This window comes from Peromyscus leucopus, chromosome 19, assembly GCF_004664715.2.
Source record: "Peromyscus leucopus breed LL Stock chromosome 19, UCI_PerLeu_2.1, whole genome shotgun sequence".
Lineage (NCBI taxonomy): Eukaryota > Metazoa > Chordata > Mammalia > Rodentia > Cricetidae > Peromyscus > Peromyscus leucopus.
The window spans coordinates 81,872,897-81,887,949 of record NC_051079.1 but is presented as its reverse complement, the minus strand read 5'-3'; the positions used below and the strand labels follow the sequence as shown (position 1 = coordinate 81,887,949).

Genomic DNA, 15,053 nt, shown 5'->3' with positions numbered 1-15,053 from the left:
TGAGTGTCTTAATTTTACAAACAACACCAGTTATCCAGTGCAATTAATGGGAGGAGTTTTGTCCTGTTTGTCATGAAGGTGTGCCTGAATCAAGTTTTCTCCTACCTTGTCTATTATTACTGAGTAGAGCATAAACTTGATGCACTACTTTGATGTGTTGCTTTGTACAGCTGTTCTTACCTTCCATGTGCCCCCTCCTAGGTCTGACCCATTCTTCACTAGACAGGGGATGCTTCCCTGAGTCCTGCCCCAGACTATCAAATCCACCTTCCAAAGTACAATCCAGTTACTCAACAAATGCCTAACGGCTGTAAACTGTGCACTGTTCTGGGGTGGGACAGAATTTGTCCTTTTAGACTAAACAATCTAATGGGAGAGAGACCTGTGTCCTACAAAGGGAAGGAAGGTTAGTGCCACAAAGACAACAGGAGGATATGGGACAGAAGGTTAAGGACACCTGAGAAATCACAGCACGAACGCTGACGGACAGACATTTGTAAGAACAAAGCCTGCGGTCTGAATGAGCCTGTGACAAAGAACAAGAAACCCACGGGACTTGCTGAACCACACACCTCTCCTCTCTGCTGCGTTATGTTCCTGTGCTACCATGGACGTCAGCCTTTGATGGCCACACGGCATGCCCCCCATGACGGATTACTGAACAAAACAGTATGGGCACACTGACATCGACTTCCTGGCACAAGACTACGCTGTGTTCCTATCTTTCCTTGTTGATGAGTACTAATGGTCTGCTGTCACAAAGGACTCCTAATGTGGATCCACAGAGGAGATGAGGAGGCTGCAGTGAAGGGGAGTCAAGTGAGGACAGTTCTGCTCCTCCACCTGCTCCTCATGACTAAGGCTCTTCTTTTCAGGAGGCCGCAGATCCCTCTCATAGTTACTGTCCTTTAGCCAGGACACAGCACTGTGGACAGTCATCATACAAGGATTCCCATTATTGTGCAACACAGGAATAAAGTGCCTATACAGTGGACCACGAAGAGACAACTGCACACAGACAGAAGTACATGTGCCAGTGTAGTAAGTCTAGGTACATTCAGTTGAGAACTGGCAGGGTCCAGTATATTAGAGTCACTTAAGCCCTCCAATGCACCAAGGCTTTTTTGAGACGGTATTTCTAGACCAGCCTAGCCTCACACTCAGAGATGAAAAACATTATTTTTAAAGATACAAGCAGCTGAAAAGACAGGAGCAAGTGTAAGGTGAGAGTGTAACAGCGGGTGTTCAATACACATGCTGCAGGCTGCACACACCTTCTTTCAGAAGGCTGTAACAGAACAAGCGAGCTCTTTCCAAGTCTCCAAGTTGCCGACAAATGCCCACATATACTCTGCACAGTGCATGGATGTAACTGTGGTCAAGAGATGTCTTCTGAACCTTTAGCTCTGAGAGAATAGAGCGAAGTAAGTATTCTCCTAAATGCTAGATTGGGAAAAAGATAAAAGAATTATGGTTAGTGATGAGAACCAATCCTAATTAGGTATCTATCAGACAAATAAAGCTTGCATAACACCAAAAGGGAGGCCACAATAACTGATAACAACTTGTCTAGTATGGTAACCAAGGGGATAGCCAGAGGTGAGAATTCCCCATGACTGACCTCTTGGAATCAGTCAGGTTACAGATACCACAGCAAATCTATAAATACGCCTCCTCGCCTGTGACGACATGGCTATCACTCAAATTATAATTTACTGTTTCTCTGGTAAGAATCCATGTAGGCTAATTCTACCCCATTTTCATTTATTCCACTATTTAGATTTTATGAGATTAGGTGTTATTTTTCCTTCCCTTGAAAGAGAATTTCATTAAAAATCTGATAGCCATTCATTCACACAGAAGACAGTCTCTCAAAGACACCCGAGCTCTTAGGCTCTCTGAACAGTAGCAAACAAAAACAACGTATTTAGTCCATGAGGGCATCTGCATGTGACAGTGGCCACTGAAGAGTGACCCAGCAGGCACTGGAGTCACCTGGACAGGGAGCCGAGGGATGCTCCTGAGGACAGCTAAGAAGCCCCCACAGTGCTGCCACTGTACGAGAGGAAAGACTGCAGATGATGTGGCTCGCTCGAGAAGGAAGGATCCTTCAGGCTAAATGCCAGCCCCATCTGGACATGTACGATTTTTGTTGACAGGTTTCTCTATAGCTGTATGTGTCAAGACTCACTGTCTTCTTGTATTTCTAAGCTATAGATGTAGGGGAGAGATAACCGGGCCTTCACGTTGAGGGGGTAGCCCTTCAGTGTCACCTGCACTAGCCGGTCCCTGCCGGACACTCATGCCTAACCACCCAGAGAAAGGCTGCCGCATACCTTGTTTGTGGTGCTAAATTCATAAACAACTTCTTTCTCTTGATCTCTCATGACAGGCTTTCTGGAGATGTTTCCCACGTACACGTGACTACGAATGACAGGTAGCAGGTCAAAGGAGGACTCGGCGATCTTCCTCAGAGCCCGAGTGATGGCCGTATTATAGGACTCTGCCATCTCCCGCGGGTTGACAAGCAGCTGTGACGCTGGGCTGCAGACCAGGGCAGCAGTGTGCTCTTCCTCAGCTGGGACAAGCTTGGCTGGTGTGGTTCCTCCGGGGGGATCCTCGGGGACGTCTTCTGCAGTGACCTGGCTGGTGCCCGGCTCCGGGGACGCACTGTCCAGCCGCAGTCTTTTAGCACTTCTCAGCATGGATGCTGCCAATGTTCTTTTCCTACCTGCATCCTGCCGTGCATCCAAGTCTTGTGACTTACCTTGGCTACTGTCACCACCGGAGCTGCCCCCCGTCAGGACGAAAGCAGTGGACGTGGAGGTGATGGCTTTGAGTCCCAGCAGGGCACTGACACGACCCGGCAACACCTTCCCATCCACGGAGGAGCCTCGGGACAGTTGCATGTTCCCTTTGAGGAGGCTGAGGGTCCGGGCCCTGGCAGATAACTCTGGGTACATCGTGTCGAGGATCTTAACGGAGTTTTCCTGTGGCCCACTCACAGCAGCATGGCCGGGCGCACAGGATGGGAGGCGGCCAGGCACGGGCAGCGCATGCTTTGGCGTAGCAGCACAGAACTGCAAAGGAGAAGACACCACCCTTCCGCTGGCTGCTGCAGCCGATGGGGACGGGGAGGGGTCCAGCAGGGAGGGCTGCTGGAGCTCCTCAGGCCATGGAGACAGCACAGGAGGCCCTGCAACTTCACGCAACGGGGAGACACGGCCAGCAGGTGAGGCTAGTGAGGACGGACTAGAACTCGGTATCAGAGGAGACAGTGGCCGTGATGCCCTCGGAGGGGTGGCTATCAGTGGGGGGAGCAAAGGAGGCAATGGAGGCCCCACTTCTTGCCGGATCTTGCTCAGAGTATCAGGGGAAGAGTTGGCAGGGGTGGGCATATCCGCACCTGCCATGGTGGACTGAGCTTGGCTTCCTGACATTTTCCTGTTTGTTCTTTCCCCTGACACTGGCTGAGGGACTTCATTCAGATGCACTTCCCCGCTGGTGAGTCCCGGGGTCTTTGCCGGTTTGCTTGATTGATCTTTGTTGGAAATCTTTGTTCGAGTCTTATTCTTACCAAGTGGTTCTAATTTCCAGTTATAATATGTGTGGTCAGATGCAACTTTCTCAGTCTCCAGCGTCTGGTCATATATCTGAGAACGAATCCAGATGCTAGGCTTCACAGGTCTGTTCCGAAGACGACTCTTATCAAAGTTGGCACTCTGGCCACTACTGGAAACATCCTCCTGGGCAGCAGAGAAACCGCCGCCACACGGAGACCCTTGAGGCAGAGGGCCGGCAGGACTGGCTTCAGGGGACTTCTCCACAGAGTCACTGTCTAGGCCTCCCAGGTCCTGAGGAGCAAAAGCTTCCAGAGTGTCACACAGAACGACTTGTTCCATACCAGGGGAGATGGCGACGCCACTGATGATAGTCCAGTTGTCCCCCTTCTCAATCACGAGGTCCTGATCCTTATTTATAAGTACACTTATAACTTCTGAGGTCACTGCAGAGATCTGATAGCGAAATGCCGTCTCTGTCACACAGTCTGAGCTCTGCTCTGTCCTTGGTGGAGGTGGAGAGTCAGAGCTCAGCGCCAGAAGCTCGCCAGGCTCTGCCAGGCCCTCCTCCCCAGTGCTGGGGCACCCCTCATTGTTGGTCCCATCCTCAGATGTGCTCGGAAGGTGCTCAGGGTCAGACCTGCCACTTAGGGGGGAGCTGCCTCCAGCATCCACAGCGGCTGGTGCAGGCAATTCTGCAGTGTGGGACACGGAGCTGGGTGTCTCCTCAGGCCGGGGGTTCTCTACCAGATCTTCAGCTGCCTGGCTGTGATGAGTCCTTAAGAGCAACACGTGCTCAGCATCTGTCCCACTGCAGTCCCCGGGGCTTGCCTCAAGTTCGTCTGTGGCCTTGGTGAGACTATCAGAGGGCATCTCCAGAGGACCCTGAGCATGCTGGCTTGAATTCCTGACGCGGCAGTTGTCTCCCCCTGACGCAACCCACTCTTCCGGGGAGGCTCTGAGCATTTCTTCACTGACTCTCCTCCCATGGTCCTCTCTGAAGACTTCGCCCTGCTTGAACTCTTTGTTCATTTCATCATTTAGGGTGCCTCTGCTAGAACCTTCTGAAACAGGGGCCCTCGAACTATAATCCCTTAACTGACAACTTTCAAGAAACATAACCACCTCTGACGTAGAAAGCTTGTCTATGTAAAGAAAGGTGCTTAGGTTACATTCCTGCAGTGCCGAGGTCAGATCACCTACATCTGAGGCACGACCAGCCACATCCACCCTGGCCTCTGGGTCTCCCAAATGTCTCTGTGAGTCTCCCGCTGCATCCTGCTGTTGGTGTCCCGTCACAGCTTCAGCCTCATGCTCTCCCTCACTATAGCTAAAGGCCTCGTCCTCTACCTCAGTGTCCTCTCGCTGCTCTCGGACGCCTGTGTAGCAGTAGGAAGCCCCAGGAAGACTGCTTTGGGAGGTATTCCGTGTTTCCTCATCTGCACTACCAAGATCTGAAGGACAGACAGGGCTGGTGGTGACCTGGGTTCTGAGAAGCGGCCTGCTTGGCACTGTGGGAGGTGTACTGGCGTTCTGTGGAATACTACGAGAATCTCTTGCAACTGCAGGGGCCTCAGTGTTTGCCTGGTGATGAGCTCCAGAGGGCATCTGTCCAGCAGAACAGTCTCTGGATGTTACCTCAGCTGGAAGCAGCTTCTCAGCCTCCAGACTACTGGCCCCCGACTGTGTAGTGTGGGGAGACTTCCTGAGCTCCGGCAGGGGTTCTTTCATGACACACTGGCTCTGGATGAGGCTGTCTTCAGAGGGAAAAGGTAACTTATCTGTAGAAGAACCCAAATTCTCTGCTGGTATGGAGTCACTTAGAGATACTTCTGGAGAAGGGCTTTCCTCACCAGCTGTCTCCTCAGTGCCCTGTGCTATGGGATCCTCATCTCCATCACACTCTGATAACGATGCATTTGTCTCCTCATCACTGTCTGTGGAAGGACTCGGTGCGCTCCCACGTCGCTGCCAGTGTTCCAGGTTGCTACTCTGCATCTTCTCGGGTCTTGCCTGCTTTGTTATGACTGACACTTGGTTTGGCAGCAAAGCAGCAGCTGCTTTGAGTCCCAGAGGGATGGAACTTTCTCCAGAAGGTCCAAGCACAGCTGTCAATCTGCTGCTCTGTAAGGGTGATGCTGCCTTCTCTGGCTGAAGCCTGGTCTTTTGCTGGTGTTCCGAGGTAGCTCGAGGGCTGCCCTCGCCACCTCTCCTCAGTATATCACTACGGTGCCATGATGTGCTATCAGCAGAACCAGGGCTCCTCCTGGAGAAGCCAGCCTGGGAATGTGCCAATGAGGTCCAGTCGGACTTAGGCAGTGTAATCCGGCCTTGACCTCCATACTGCCCACTTCTCGTTGGCTTCTGAAATACTGACTGGAAAACTGAGTGTGCCTTCCCTGTGCTGCTTTTAAAAATGTTTAAAGGTTCCGGGCCCCTGTTCTTCAGATCACTAAATGTAGATGCTCCTAATTTTGACTTGGTGCTCGAAGCAAACAAGCTGTTTTCCGGGTCATTTTCTTTTGGAAAACGTGCTGGTGGCTCAGACCACAGAAGAAATGTGTTTGAAGTTCTAGTTGGTGACTTCTGTTCAGAACGATGCAGGTCTGTGCAGGGTACTTCTGCTGGGGTACCTGCCTTACGGTTACTGCAGAGAGACACTGGTACCGAGGTAGAAGAGGAAGGAAGACTGGCTGAAGGGTCACGCCCTGCTGCAGCTGCACGAACACCTGATTCCACAATAGACTCCTGCGCATCTTTTTCCTTTCTCTGAAAACGGCCAGAACCCAACATGTGGTGTGACTTGGAAGCAAATTCACCAGTGAGTGTCCATTTAGTAAATTCCGACTGGGGTGAGCAAAATGCTTTTGATGACAGGGTTTTTCCTTCAGATCCTCTGAGTTCACTGAATGTCTTCTTGCCAAAGGGAGAAGAGCCAGCCTCCGACCCCCAGCTCTGGCTACCTTCTTTCTTGCCGAGCCTCTGGACGCCCTCTCCACCCACGTTCGCCTGTTGTGCTTAAGCAGCCCTTTCCCACCTCGAACAGGTTTGCCCATCTCCCGGGCCTCTACCTTTCCTTCTGCCTCTTCTACGATGTCTCTCCTGTCTCTCCTGTCCCTCACAAATTGAGGGGATGCTATCCAGTGCCTTCCCCGACTAGAGAAGATGTGGCCGAGGGTTCTCCCAGTGCTACTCTTCTGGTATCAAATCCAACAGGTGCCAGTTTGTTTATAGTTGGGGCAACTTCCTGTAACCTGGGCTGTTCCATGCATGTATCACTCCTTTTAAGTTTTTCAAGCAATGCCAAGTAACGCTGAGTCTCCGCTGTGTATTCTTCTAATGCTGATTCCACAGAGGTTCTAAGTGGGGCGGAGTCACTGTCGCTGGAATCTGTGAACTCTCCAAAGTAGGATTCCTTCAAGTGACAACAAAGTACAATGTCATACAGACACTCAGCAGACCTACCCTGTCACAACAACTAAACACATTTAAAAGAGTGGGTACTTCTTGAAGAAATTCTCAGAATTATACTGTGAAGGGTGGAGCAGGCTCCGATATGGCACTTGTTCTACCCAATCTTTAATGAAGCTGGATCCCACTCTTACTATTTCCTATAACCAATGCTCTCCTGAGTCCCAGTCTACATATCACCCAGGTTTTAAATGTTTGAAGATATACCCAAAGCTGAGACTCTCCTGGGCAAACGGTGAGGAATGTTAGACATGGAGATTTTCTGTCTCTGGAAACAGTCCATGTCTGCAAGAATATACTTCATTTTCTCCATGTCTATCATGTACTACACACTAACAATACAAAAATAAACACTATCTTCCTACATAAAATGCATAATTAAAGACAAATAAAATGCAACCACAATACAGAGTAAAGAAAATCACACCACATATGTTGATGCAAAGGGTCTTGGCACAGCCTTTTATTTTCTGATGTTACTTCATAGTAAAACTGGCTAAAATGAACAGTTTTGCCTAAGTACACTAATACCTTTGAAATACCTTGGACATAGTACAAACATATCCACATGGAATTAAATTCAGTAAGCCAACTCACAGGTGCCAGGGAGGAAGATAGGTGTGGTGATGTCATCGGAGGGGGCGAGGGCACTGGAGACAGAAGAGGAGGGGGGAGTTTGAAGAAGTCAATTGCAGCTTGCAGATCATCGTCAAAAAAGTGTTCATGGTCACAGATGTTGGTCCTGCTGACGTCACTGTTGCCATCACCAGGCCTCTGCACCGAGACTTCAGGATGACTCTCTTCATGAGGAGCATGCTCAGTGCTAGGGCTCGCTCCACTGGGCTGCTCTTCTTCTGCACTTTCAGAGGAAGTAAAGTCACCCTCCATCTCCATAGACAACTTGGTGAAGAAAGAACGCATATCAGAGGTCCTGGCAGGACTGCCTTGCACTGGGAGCAACTCATCTTCCCCAGAAGTTCTGGATACACTGTTTTCTTTGGCAGGTTTTTCTGAGCAGGAGAGAAGCAGGTATCACATATTTAATGCCAAGAAAACTTACAAATCGCATCCTGATAGCAGATCAAACTGCTAGCAAAGTTAGGCTGAAATGAGTAGAAAGCTTTAAAAATGTCACCAGTCAACTTGTAATGTTATCTCATGGACTGGGACAGGGATGTGGACGGAGAGTGATCCACTGAGGCACCACAATCCAGCTTGAAGCACAGAGGCAGGGACAGAGGCCTTACTGCCTTACCACACACTGGGAGATGCTTTCTGGTCAACAACAGTCTCATGCACCTTGGACAGAATGCCTATGGGTAGGTTTGACATTGGTTGGCTTGAGATTCCTTTTGGAAGATGAAACTGTCTCAGCTTGTACGCACCGATCTATTTCTCTGTCACCTACTAGCTCCCTCAAATACTGCTACCATAGTGTGACAAAGAGGCAACCATACCATATTTGGGGGAGAGGGGGTTTTGAGTTTCATGAACTTCAGCTGATAATGATTATTTAGCCAAGAAATATGGATCCCATGGCATCATGGCAACCACCATCTGTTGCATTTAAGCTGTGAAAGTGTTTTACACAAGAGCCAGACCTCTTCAGGGAAGTGGGATTATGCTAGTGGTACAGAAACTCAAGGTGAGACTGGAACAGAGGAGTGATCTAAGCAGGACAAGTATGTCTGAGGCACACAGGAGCTGCTCGGAGCAGCTTCTGTGTGATACTGCAATGCACTGGGAAGTGTCAGAGAAGAGCATGGGACTGCAGTGCACTGGGAAGTGTCAGAGAGGAGCATGGGACTGCAGTGCACTGGGAAGTGTCAGAGAGGAGCATGGGACTGCAATGCACTGGGAAGTGTCAGAGAGGAGCATGGGACTTGCAATTGCACTGGGAAGTGTCAGAGAGGAGCATGGGAGTGCAATGCACTGGGAAGTGTCAGAGAGGAGCATGGGACTGCAAATGCACTGGGAAGTGTCAGAGAGGAGCATGGGACTGCAGTGCACTGGGAAGTGTGAAGAGAGAGGAGCATGGGACTTCAACACACTGGGAAGTGTCAGAGAGAGGAGCATGGGACTGTAGTGCACTGGGAAGTGTCAGAGAGGAGCATGGGACTGTAGTGCAGTGGGAAGTGTCAGAGAGAGGAGCATGGGACTGTAGTGCACTGGGAAGTGTCAGAGAGGAGCATGGGAGCTGCAGTGCACTGGGAAGTGTCAGAGAGGAGCATGGGACTGCAATGCACTGGGAAGTGTCAGAGAGGAGCATGGGACTGCAATGCACTGGGAAGTGTCAGAGAGAGGAGCATGGGACTGCAGTGCACTGGGAAGTGTCAGAGAGGAGCATGGGACTGCAGTGCACTGGGAAGTGTCAGAGAGGAGCATGGGACTGCAGTGCACTGGGAAGTGTCAGAGAGGAGCATGGGAGTACAATGCACTGGGAAGTGTCAGAGAGGAGCATGGGAGTACAATGCACTAGGAAGTGTCAGAGAGGAGCATGGGACTGCAGTGCACTGGGAAGCAGTTGAGCTACACTGATTTGAAACAGACCAGAAAGTCATTAGTGGAGAGGGGCAGCCTTTTTTATGCAAGAATTCCAGTAACTAAATGCAGAAGGAATGAGATTTAAAAAAAAAAAATCTTCACTGGGAAAACTGGAAGCAAGGGAGATCTACCACGGATTCAACCCTTAGTGGGTCACAGTGTAACATATATCCTGTTACCAGTCCCCAGCACAGAGTCCTGAGCAGAACTGGGAAATGGAGTCTGAGACTGGATTCTGTATAAGTGGGAAAATGTGCAATTCCCATCAACCCCATAGTTAACAGGGCTGGGAAAGAGTTCTAAGGGAGCTCTCCCATTGTTTAACATTCTTGTGTGAAAATAAAAGTAACTTCAAAGAAGCTACTTTGTAGCACAGGAGAACTCCTTGGCCTTCCACACACAAGGCCAAAGATGCCTAAGCCTCCCCTCCCAGCCTCTTTGAGAGCTGCTATAGAAAGCAGACTGAATCTGCTGGGATTCGAGTAATACTGCTTCACAGTTTCAAGTGGCAAACGCTGTCACGCTCATGCGTGAGGAGCCAATGTGGGGTCTCTCACCTGGGATGCGCCTGCCGCTCTCCCCAGACAGCCTGTGAGCCGCATTCACACAGAGCCACAGCTCTTTCAGGAGAACTTTCACCTTCCCTGGGAACAGCAAAGCACCGAGATCAGTCACAGTTCTGTGGAGCCAGGACTCCTCATCTACTCAGGAAGCAGCACCCAACCTTGCCACTACAATCACACGCACATCAGCTCATTGTCAACAAAAGTCAGGCAATGCTTTGGTAAAAACTGAAGACTGGCCACAGGTTTGCTTGCTTTTTCTTCTAGGGCAGTGGTTTTCAACCTTCATAATGCTGCCACCCTGGATTAAAGATTTTACTTTAAGTGAGGGCTTAATTTAAGAACTTAGCTTGTTTGGCTTCAAAACTGCTTCATATTGAAATTTAATTACCATAGGTTATATTTATTTTAATCCATGCTTCACCTCAAGCCCTTTGTGTTTATATTTTCTGCCTGGTTGGTATTTTGGAATCTGTGTATTTAATGAGTCACAGGCACTTTATCCCGACACTGTACTATCCTAGGCTTCCCATCAGCCCTTCACATCCCCGGCCTCTCAGCTTGAGTCGGTGCTTCTGTAGCTGTTTCCCGCCCTGTGAAAGCCTGTCCTCCCCTGCGGCTGTGGGTATCCTCTACAGGCACTCCTGCCCTGTGTCCCCCGACCCTACCCAACCTCAGTCCTCTGGGTGGTGCTGCAAGGTTATCTGGTGATGTACTCATGTAACTGTGGGATGCTTTGCTACTGTTGTACCCATCTCACAGCATGATGGAACAACGGCACACACGAATAGAGAAAAGCCCTAAATGCCTTCAATAACAAACGGGCTGGGTCTTCTGAGTCCTTCCCTTAGAACAGTGGTTCTCAACCTGTGCCCAACTCCTTTGGGGCAGTTGAACAGCCCTTTCACGGGGGTGAGTGTGGGGGTCACCTAAGACCATCGGAAAACACAGATATTTACATGACTTCCTAACAGTAGCAAGATTACAGTTATGAAATAGCAAGGAAAATAATTTTATGGCTGGGGTCACCACAGAATGAAGTCACACCCACTCTTCTGAATGTACTTAGTTGTCGTGACAGAGTAGGTCTACTGACAATGTGCTTTGTGTCACTTGAAGGAATCCTACTTTGGAGAGTTCACAGATTCCAGCGACAGTGACTCCGCCCCACTTAGAACCTCTGTGGAATCAGCATTAGAAGAATACACAGCGGAGACTCAGCGTTACTTGGCATTGCTTGAAAAACTTAAAAGGAGTGATACATGCATGGAACAGCCCAGGTTACAGGAAGTTGCCCCAACTATAAACAAACTGGCACCTGTTGGATTTGATACCAGAAGAGTAGCACTGGGAGAACCCTCGGCCACATCTTCTCTAGCTCGGGGAAGGCACTGGATAGCATCCCCTCAATTTGTGAGGGACAGGAGAGACAGGAGAGACATCATAGAAGAGGCAGAAGGAAAGGTAGAGGCCCAGGAGATGGGTAAACCTGTTCGAGGTGGGAAAGGGCTGCTTAAGCCTAACAGGAGACTGTGGGTGGAGAGGGCGTCCAGAACAGCTGCTGGCCCCACCTTTGGCCTCCTTTCCTATTCCAAGTGAACCCAGTTATCATTGGAGGCTCCAGAAGTCTGAGTTCCAATCCCTACGGCTGAGAAGCTTATCTGAATTATGATTAACCTACCCCAGAGCCTGCTTCCAAACACTGTCCTCCCCTTTGTTTACATGATCTAACCGGATCTCTGCTCAGTACACATACCCAAAGCAGCAAACAAGGACCCCTAAAAACAAAGAAAACAAGATCCTTTTCCATCCTCCTGGAGGACAGTCAGAAAACCATGGAGCACACATGCCTTCTCATGGATGTCCCCAGGCTAGCCTTCCCAACAAGCAGAGAAAACTCTTCAGTGTAGCTGGATGACTTAGTTGTGACTTTGCATGTATGTTGAATCTCTGAAGTATTTCTTCTTTTACCACAATCTAAGGTGCTCACAACTGTTTCTGACTTCTGCACTCCTCTGCACTCTCGGGATCAAGAGCATCTTCTCAAGTCATGATGAGCGAGCCAAGTGTGGCTAGAACAAGGTCCAGCTCAGTTCTCCTTAAAGGAGTTTACTGTCCGGACAGCTTTCACTTTTCAATACCTGCTGAGCTGAAGCAACACTAGTTAGAAATGATTAGGGATGTTCCACTGCTGTGGGATGTTCTGTATGTCCTGTGGGAGCCCATTCTCAGGTTCCTCGTGGCTTTACCCAACAGGTCTGCATAGAGGATGATTAGGACCATGGGCCTGAGTGCAGGTGTCTGAGATGGTCTGCACTTGGCTGTATTGGGGGATGGTCTGTATGTCAAGTTGCTCTGATTGGTCAATAAATAAAACCTGATTGGTCAGTGGCCAGGCAGGAAGTATAGGCGGGACTAACAGAGAGGAGAAATAAAAGAACAGGAAGGCAGGAGAGACACTGCCAGCCGCAGCCATGACCAGCAGCATGTGAAGACGCTGGTAAGCCACCAGCCACATGGCAAGGTATAGATGTATGGAAATGGATTAATTTAAGCTATAAGAACAGTTAGCAAGAAGCCTGCCACGGCCATACAGTTTGTAAGCAATATAAGTCTCTGTGTTTACTTGGTTGGGTCTGAGCTGCTGTGGGACTGGCGGGTGACAGAGATTTGTCCTGACTGTGGGCAAGGCCGGAAAACTCCGGCTACATTCCACCCTTGTTCTCCTAGGGATGCTGTGTATTGCCTTAGGTCTTTCTCTAGACACCGGAGGGTTCACCTGCCATTTGAAAAAGGGCAGCTCTTATTCTGTTCTTCTTCAGCTGGGTCAATGAAGTACACTGCAGGTCTGCATGATATTTGACACAACTTCACACTCGGATCAGTTCTAAACCCATTTCCAAGTGAGACTTCTGGAGATCCTGGGGCCAGAAAAATGATGTCCTGGAAATCGATCTGTCCTCTACTTCCCACAGCTGAACAACACTGGAGACTGGACTCTGCTGTGGCCGCGGAGGAGCCTACAACAGCACAGGCTCTCCCGTCCTTAACCCTGTTCACAGTGTGGTTGCTGTTTTCACCACCAAGAGCCAGTTCCAAAGGCCCAACATCGTAACCAGCATGGTTTTTCTGCTTTACTGACTTAGGGAGAGAACTTTTATCAACACCACATTTACATTTTTAGTTGTACTAGCCAACCTTTACGAAGTTTTGAACAATGGTCTAAAGAACTCTGAGTATATGGTGTACATAAATGGTCATTCTGGCAGGTGTTTCTCCAGCCCCTCACACCCCTTCTTTCAAAGACAAACATGTAAGTCCCCATGAAGACTGTCTCATTTCCTCAGGAATCCCCACGAGGTTTGTCTGGCACAGTTCCATGTTCTTGGGTACACAGCAGCAGTACTTTCTTAATGGTCAGTACCTTTAATCCACATGGAATTGTTCTGAAGACTGGACTTACTATTGGCCTTACCACTTTCACACAGGCACTGCTGAGCCTATCTTAAGTCAGTCCCACATAATCAACTCTCTGCTTCATTTGATCTGAGGCACGTGTCATATCAGCCTAAGAGTCCTGCTTTACCCTTGTGGGGTCAACAGACAGACACAGACACACACACAACCTGTGCTTTCTGCTCAGGGACTTTCCTTTTCTTCCTTATAACTCCCTCCTGACTATGAAACGTTCTAACAGATGAATGCCGAGGCTTCAGGGCATTTGTTTCTCTGCCATCTTTGACTACATTCTCAGAGACCCTACACTTCATCTCCTGGGTCAGGAAATGAACCCATTAGTCCAGCCCATACTCGTCGATGTGGCTGGTGTTTTAGTTCTCAGGGGCTCCACACCACACGTGACGCCAGTGGACATGTTCAGGAATACGAGCAGGTCTGAACATTTTTCTTATTACGAGTTTATACTGTTCTTCAATCTTCTAGAATCTGAGGGCTTTTTCTTGCCAATTCTAGTTTTCAAAGGTTTAGTGAAAGGTTTAGGCAAACACTGATGGCAGACAAAGTCTGCTTCCTTCCCCTACACTCCGAGTCTACTACCTGTCAATCACTGTAGGTTGTCCTTTCAAAACCCCAGGGAAGGGCTGGTGAGTGGGCCCGTTTATGAGAGTTCATAGAGCATGTATAAGCATCTTATGGGAGCAGGAGGAAGGGGACAGCACTCAAAGCAGCCATTAACTACCCAATTATTCCATCTCTAACAATTCTCATTCATAGGTCATACTTTAATAAACTACACTTGGAACAGTATCTGGAAAAAAAAAAAAAACTCAAGCAATGACTTCTATAACTAGAAGGCTGGTCTATTGTTCCCTTCAATCAGTAATTGCAGAACATTAGAGCTCTGCCCCGTGATTTGGAGAAAAGTGAGTGCTGAGACCCTGCTCTCCTCTGCTATGGTCACCATCAGCTTCCCATCCTCCACACTCACTCTTCTCTACCGATGCTAAACATCTAGGGCAGTGGGTCTCAGCCTTCCTAATGCTCTGACCCTTAGTACAGTTCCTCATGGTGTGGTGACCCCCAACCATAACATTTCATTGCTAGTGCACAACCTTAATTTTCCTACTGTTATGACTTCATAATGTAAATATCTGTGTTTCCCGATGGTCTTAGGCGACCCCTGTGAAAGGGTCCCAAGAGTTGAGAACCACTGACCTAAAGTGTCCAGGAGAGCTGCTTCTAGTTTTGGAGACAGTGTATCACTATGTAGCCAAGGTGGCTTCAGATTCAAGATGCTCTCTCCAGAACATTCCACGTGATGAATTACAGCATCAGCTGGGCTCAGGTACACAGTTACTTGTTTCCATTTAAATCAAGTCTTTGTTTACTGGAACTTAGTAGGAAGAAAAAGCAGCCTTGGTCAGCCTTTTGTAAAGGAAATCCAATGTAGCACTCT

At 49.0% G+C, this 15,053-nt stretch overlaps 1 protein-coding gene across 1 annotated transcript in view; it reads right to left on the bottom strand.

The window, feature by feature from the left end:
- The window catches only part of Ice1 (interactor of little elongation complex ELL subunit 1), a 60,972-nt gene that overhangs the window by 21,204 nt on the left and 24,715 nt on the right, over positions 1 to 15,053 (bottom strand). Inside the window, 6 exon segments of the mRNA XM_028873677.2 lie at positions 1,275 to 1,443; positions 2,337 to 6,508; positions 6,511 to 6,717; positions 6,720 to 6,975; positions 7,629 to 8,041; positions 10,133 to 10,219. Of these exon segments, the coding sequence (XP_028729510.1) occupies positions 1,275 to 1,443; positions 2,337 to 6,508; positions 6,511 to 6,717; positions 6,720 to 6,975; positions 7,629 to 8,041; positions 10,133 to 10,219 (5,304 nt within the window).